The 7,444-nt window shown below is 36.5% G+C and overlaps 1 protein-coding gene across 1 annotated transcript; it reads right to left on the bottom strand.

Annotated features, from left to right (window-relative positions):
• Positions 1-754: 754 nt before the first annotated feature.
• Positions 755-1,672, bottom strand: LOC101825529 (olfactory receptor 1013-like). The gene has a single exon (XM_013120682.1). The coding sequence runs from the start codon at positions 1,670-1,672 to the stop codon at positions 755-757; it is 918 nt and encodes a 305-aa protein (XP_012976136.1).
• Between the last annotated feature and the right edge of the window lie 5,772 nt (positions 1,673-7,444).

The following is a 7,444-nucleotide window of genomic DNA, read 5'->3' as shown; positions in this document are numbered from 1 at the left end:
GGGAGAGGGATCTGGGAGTAAAAGGTTAATTTTGAAAATTATTATAAAAATAGCAATACTATGTCACTTATTGTGAAGATTATTTTTGTTCATATATTTTATTTATGCCAGAGAATACATAGGAAAACATTTTTACAAATGTTTTGATTTTACAAAATTTTTATCAAGATTGGTCTCAATTCTTCTTCAACATGTTTAATTTGTTTAAGCTATAGAAAATGGGATTTCACGTTAGAACTACCACAGTATGGAACACAGATCACTTTATATCAATTCTGTTGTAAAGATTATGAGTGGCAGGGAGAAAATAAAGAAAAATGAACCATATTACAATATGATGAAAACAGGCAAGATCCAAACATTGAGAAAGCATTCAGGAAATTTACAGTGAATTGGTATACAAATATAATAATTCTATTCTATAGGAATAAACAATATAACTTTAGTTCTAGAAAAACAGAATAGAATCTGTACTTTTATGAAGACAGAAGAGTCTTTGGGAGAACAGGTCTTTTGATTATTTGTTTTGAATCGGGAACAACAGAAATTAATTCAAATGTATATTTTTAATATAACCTCATGAATTGTTCTAATTTTTAAAATTGGATAATATGAACTGTCCTTCTCAAAGGTATTTGTAGAAAAACTAATATCATAAGAACTCATGAGTATGTTAGGCAATGGGAGAAGCTCTATTCTACATAAAATTTATCAATCAAATTCAAATTTGCTCCTTTGCAAAAAATGATTGCGATTATTTGAATAATTTATTCAGAGCCTCATTTACATCTTTATTTCTCAGACTGTAGATCAAGGGATTCAACATGGGGAAAACCACTGTGTAAAAGGTTGAAACAATTTTGTCCCTATCCAAAGAGTAGCTGGACCGGGGACGAGTATAAATATAGAGAATGGAGCCATAGTACAAGGTCACAGAAATGATGTGGGAGGAGCAGGTGGAGAAGGCCTTGAGGCGGCCCTGAGTGGAGCGGATCCTCAAGATCGTGGCAATGATGAAAAGATAAGAAACCAGGATAAACACAATGGGGATGATGACATTGGAAGCCAAGAGGAAGAACAACACAGACTGGAAGCTCCCCTTCTTGCCACAGGCCAGCTTCACTAGGGGTGGAATATCACAGAAAAAGTCATCAATCACATTGTCACTGCAGAAAGTCAAGGAAAAAGTGTCTTTGGTGATGATGACAGAGTTAATGAAACCACCCAAATATGAGGCTGTCGCTAAAAATGCACATAGCTTTAAGGACATGGCTTGTGAATAAAGCAGAGGCTTTGAGATGGCTACATAACGATCATAAGCCATGGCAGCCAAAAGGTAACACTCAGTATACCCAAGTCCAGCAGAGAAGAAAAACTGAGTCACACAGCCAGCAAAAGAGATGCCCTTGTCTTCAGAGATGCAGGTCACTAAAATCTTTGGAGTGTATACTGTGGACAATCCAAAGTCCAGAAAAGATAGATTTCCAATGAAGAAATACATGGGTGTGTGGAGTCGGGAGTCACTGCAGATCAACACAATCAGAGTGCTGTTTCCTAATACAGTTAATGCATACACAGCAAGGAAAATCACAAACAGGACTAGCTGTATCACAGGATCTGTTGTGAATCCCACCAGGATAAACTCAGCCACCGTATTATTATATTGTTCCATGGCCTTAGGAAATCTTACCTAGGGCTAGATAAAATTAGAGTTCAGCTTGAAACAGCATGCTGAATAAATGGAAAATACATTCAATAAGCAAAATTTCAAAGTTACTGAGTAACTATTCAAATGGAGGTGGAGGTGAAGGGACTGTTAGACAAGTTGAGGAATGGAAAACGGTAATTTGGATATAGTAAATGAAAGAATCTATTATCAATAAAGGAAAAATACATGAGGTAAGAATTCAGCAATATCTGAGACAATTAAATAACAAACATTTTGATTAGATAGGATTTGAGTTATTTCTTTCTTTTTTTTTTTTTTTTTTTTTTTTTTGGTTTTTCCAGACAGGGTTTCTCTGTATTGTTTTGGAGCCTATCCTGGAACTAGCTCTGTAGACCAGGCTGGCCTCGAACTCACAGAGATCTGCCTGCATCTACCTCCCAAGTACTGGGATTAAAGGCGTGCGCCACCAACGCCTGGCTGATTTGAGCTATTTCTGAATTATGAAATTGCTATCAAGTGCTGGTGGACAGCACATTTGTTGATGTGTTTGCCTTGTAAGCATGAAGACCGGAGGTTGATACTAAGAAATCACTTAGAAAACATAAACCAGATACTTTGGTGCATACTTGTTATCCCAGTACTAAAGAAGCCAAGACAGAAGGATTCCTCTGTTTCACTGCACACAACATAGATTCCTTGATGGCCAGTGAGGGGCACAGTCTAATAAGTATGCAAGCTATATTGCTCTGAGGAACATCAAGAGTTGCCCTCTGACTCCCACACATGCACACATGTCAACATGGACGCATTTCCACAATACACACTCAGCCACATGAGCACTTTCATATGCATACAAAAATAAAATAAAATTTTAAATGGTTGGAGTTTGAAAGGGGATAGGAGAAATCTGTGTCCTAAGCTAGTCTTGATATTTAAGATACCTTAATTTTACACATTAACATTATTGAATTGATACTCAATTTGCTCTTGTGTCCTGTCCTTCATTTGATAAACCCAATGAAACTATATTTGGAAAAAAGATAAAATTCAAGGAGGAAAAGTTGATGCTCAAGTCTGCATAGATAAGTGGCTTGATGAGAAGGAAATCTAGCCCCTCTGTATCAGTATCTCTCTCGGTTTCTCTCCTTTCTTCCCTCCCTCCTTCCATCTATCTCTCTTTCTCTAAGATGTACACTTCTAGCTTTTATTGAACCCCATTAAAAGATAACCATCTATTCACACTGATCTTGGATTTCCTTCAACTTGTAAAACTTAAAAAAATAGTATATCATTGAAGACACCACTACATGGCATCCTGTTTTCACAGACCTAGCACAAAAAGGCAACATTATCTTCATTTCGCAATTACGGGAACAGATGTCAGATACATCAAGCTGATATCAACAAATAAACTGGATTCATACTTAAGATTGTTAGAAGACAGAGACTAAACTCTACATTATATCAAGCAAACATGGAATACTAAGGTCTCATTTGTATCTCCAGACCTCCATTATGGAATTCAAAGGGAAGAAAAAACATATTAAAAGTACTTTGATTTGTAGGGATCATAATCCTAGGTTGGTTCTGCAAGGCTCAGCTTTTCATCAGGTCTCCTCTGACGACAGCAATGGACACATGCGACTATTCTTTCAAAAAAAATTCTAATATGTTGTGTTTCCTATCATTTTTGATCTTTCACTGTACACCAAGTGCTATACTTTGTACTTAAAAGTGAATTCAATCTTTATGCTTCTATACTTAGATATGGCTGAGGAATATCTCTCCTAGCACATAATACTAAAATGTAAGTACTAAAACAGAGTGTTCTGATGTGTCTTACTCCAGTCCAATGAGGATATTATGAATGCTGAATACTCTGGTGAAAAAGCTGGAAGACTTCTGGGGTCCAAAATCAAGGCTGAAGCATCATTGAAAATAGTAAATTTAAACTAAAAATGCTCTCTGCATCATCTGCTATGGTAAATTACCCCAACAAATCTCCATCCCTGACAATCACTCTCCTATTTTTGAGAGATCTTGCTGTTCCTCACATGTTAAAGAGCTGAGCAAATAACTCTAGGTTCCAGATCTTTAGCCAAGCTTACATTCCTCTCCTGAGAGTAGCTGATAATCTAGCAAGGTAGGAGAGGGGGAATTCTACAATGAAGTACTCAGGGAAATAGTTTGCAGGCTGCATTTGCCACAAAAAATAGGCACAACTGTTTACACAGGCTCACTGGATCTGTGGCTTAAACAGCCTTAAAAGTCAAAGAACTTTCACTGGATGCCCTTTCTGCTTAGAATTTATTTTAGACACTATTGTTGCTCATAAATATGTGATATGAAGGGAAGTGAAGTGTTGAAGAGGTTGGTCATGGGATACCACCCTTCACTCCCCAAATGCTTTACTTTCTTTCCATGTTTTTGTTTTCTTCTGTAGAACACTCAACAAGTAACCAGCCACAAAACTACTAAATCATCTAGATTTCTGTCTCTCCTCACTAGGGAGGACACCAATCCCAGAAAGGCATATTTCATTAACTGTTTTTCACTGCTTCTTGTCCAGTGTCTGTCACAAAGTCCATGAATCACGTTTCGTGAGATTGGGCGGTAGTGGCGCACGCCTTTAATCCGAGCACTTGGGAGGCAGAAGCAGGTGGATCTCTGTGAGTTCGAGACCAAGCCTGGTCTACCGAGCGAGTTCCAGGACAGGCTCCAAAACATGCAGAGAAACCCTGTCTCGAAAAAACAAAAACAAAAACAAAAAAAGCAAAAAAAAAAAAAAAAAAAAGAATGTACCACGTTTCCTGAGAGGATGAATCGATAGACTGAAGAATTTCAATCAAATCCACCTTGCAGTCCTATCTAATCATGCCATAAGCCCAAATTCATTGTTTCTTTTCCCATATCTGCTGTCAGAATCAACCATATGAGTATCCAGTATTCTTCAGTAATACATACCAGACAATTCAAAGAGCATCTTACAGAATTCAGATGACCATGTTAAAGGGAGGAAATTATCTTTTCAGTACATGGGGGATGGGAAGCTCTTGTTGAACATCACATCATCTGAGGAACTGATAGTTACCTACTTCAGAGGTGACCACAATGAGACTGGGAAAATCAAACTTATCATGGGGAATGCAAAGACTTGTCAAAATCCCAGGTCTTTCTCTACCACTCATCATGTAATTCCCTTATGCTTTGATCACCTTACTTGTAATTTTAAAAAAATGATCATTTAAACTGCAGCATGGGTAGAGCTATTGCAAATTTTGAAAAATAACATAACAGTTTTTAGTTCTTTTTATTTTAATTTTTTCTTTTTTTGAAGATATTGAATGGATACAAAGTTAGATAGGCAGGGAGGTATGGATGTCCTGAGAGGAGGTAAAAAAAGAAAATATCAAAAAAGATACAATCAAAAGCAATTAGAACATTTAAAAAGTCACTAGATGAAGAACTAAATGTAGCTAATGGCTTCTTAAAAAGGGAGAGTCCATTTTCTTCATGAATATGGCCCCTGTTAGGTAATCCATGGGTAGATCCACACCCATGCACGTGTGGGCAGTACTAAATGAACTCAGTGAGTTATTTTTTAATGACATAAAGGTAGGAGGGGTATTAGGTGGGAAGATTTGAGGGGAGAGAGAGAAGTCAAGACACACTGTATACAGATATGAAACTGTCAAAGAATGTATAAAATATATTAAAATATAAATAAGAACAAGCAAAAACAAACAAAGTCTAGTTACTCAAAGATTCATCACAAGGGAGACATTCATTAGCAGCCCCTAATTCAAAGGCATGGGCAGCACATGATGCGACTGGTGCAAAAGTTTCTGATTCCCACCCTAAGATGGTAAAATTCACTATGCAATGGTTCATGGACTCTTCTCTCACCCAAGTAGCCTGAGACAGTCTGACAAAAACTGACTCTACACACTATTGAGAGAAACATGATAGTATTGCCCATTTTTATAAGGATAGCAGAAGTCTTATTTTGCATGCTTGTTAAGATTTAATGAACTGATGTGTACCAAAAGAGCATATTGCTAGTGGTTACATATTTGAAGACAGCAATTCTCTTCTTCCAGAGGATGTGTGGTCAGAGAGGCCTAGACAGAATTCTGATATTAACTGCTACCTTTGGAAACCTAATTAGTCTTCATAAGAAGCAATTTACTTATCTTTGATATAATGCACTTATCTGTATTTATTTATTTCCTCCAATTTATGGGTGTTTTTAATTTCTACATTGTATTTAAAAATATCAGATAAGCAATAGATATTGTGTAATGAAGCTAGTATGTTAGTTCATATCATATAATGTATTATAAAACTAAAATAGTACTTATTCAAGAGCAAATATTGAATTTTTTCCATTCTTTATTTATTTGGTCATATACTTCTGTGACTCAATTACATCTTATTGATGACTTCAAATTGTTCATACTTCTTTCATAGCTTATTTCTGCCATTCATTTGATTGGTTTATACATAAAATTGTGAACTATGGTAGGGGAAAGCGACTTTAACAACCTCAGCAGTCTATATCTCAATAATAAAAAAACATTCAAAACTACAGCACAAATGTAGGGAATAAAAAAGCAACTATTTAATTGTACTTCTTAAGGGTTCCTTAGTGACATCAGGTCATAGGCTGACATTTCACTCTAAGTGAAGAGACATTGGCAACTGGGACCTGGAGAATAGTCAGGATTGAACTCAACTATGCAGCTGGGCCTGCATAAACTGTCCCAAAATGATTGAAGAAGTTGAATTTGGGAGGGAAGGAGGGAGGGAGGGAGGGAGGGAGGGAGGGAGGGAGGGAGGAAGAGAGGGTTGTGTAGATAGGGAGACAGGAATAAAGATAGGGAAGGAGAGAGTGTAGGAATAAAGAATGGAAAGAAGAAACACTCTTCTGGACAACCTCATTAAAAGGCTATGTCAAGCCTGACAGAGATATCTGTTGTTTAGCATTCTTTCAAAACCACTCATGTCTTCTTGCCTCACAGAAAAAAATAAACTAAATTTAAATATTTTATAATTCCCTCTGAGTCTGAGTTTAGAAACACTAGCCTATTACTTAGTGGAGTGTGTGAGATAGCCTACTCAGCTGAGTTCCATGCTAAGTGGATCTTAATACATAATCCTATCATTCTAAAGCCGATTATACTTTTCTAACTATTCCTTTCACATAAATAATCCTATATCACCTCAAACAGAGAAAATTAAACACACTTTCTCTCTTAGAAAGTTTATAAACTGCAATAGAATGATGGAGGCATATGAAAAGAAGGTTTTCCCATTCCTCTTGCAAGAGGAAAGCAATTACTGAGTCATTGTGAAAGCAGAATAAAATTTACAAGGCTCTAATGATATGCACCATGCTACTTACCAAACTTAAAAAAAATATCTCCTTCTAATTCTCCAACATTCAACCAGCTAGTTCTAGGATCTTTTATATAAGATATTTAATCCCAGGAGAATCATGTATGAAACTCCTTGTGGACTGGTAGCCTGAAGAATAACAAAGCAATGAAGCCAACCTGTTTATTGAAGTTGGGTTTATCTCAGTAAGACTCAGGAAAGTTTTATTTAGAGACGAGTTCCCAATTGACGGATGTATCCAGTCACATTTTCCACAACCAGTCCTGATTTATTGGTTTCAAAAAGTGTCAGTGGTTCTATTCACTTGCAGATGGTTCAGTGTAGGCATTTGAATATATTTAAACATAGTAGTACACATATTTATTCAGGGGGCTGGTA

The sequence above is a fragment of the Mesocricetus auratus genome, unplaced genomic scaffold, assembly GCF_017639785.1.
Source record: "Mesocricetus auratus isolate SY011 unplaced genomic scaffold, BCM_Maur_2.0 Super-Scaffold_100004, whole genome shotgun sequence".
Taxonomy (NCBI): Eukaryota; Metazoa; Chordata; class Mammalia; order Rodentia; family Cricetidae; genus Mesocricetus; species Mesocricetus auratus.
This window is presented reverse-complemented; position numbering and strand designations above follow the sequence as displayed.

What these genes read in the sequence shown, in the direction of transcription:
- LOC101825529 (XM_013120682.1), bottom strand. Translation starts at nt 1,672, where the DNA reads ATGGAACAATATAATAATACGGTGGCTGAGTTTATCCTGGTGGGATTC.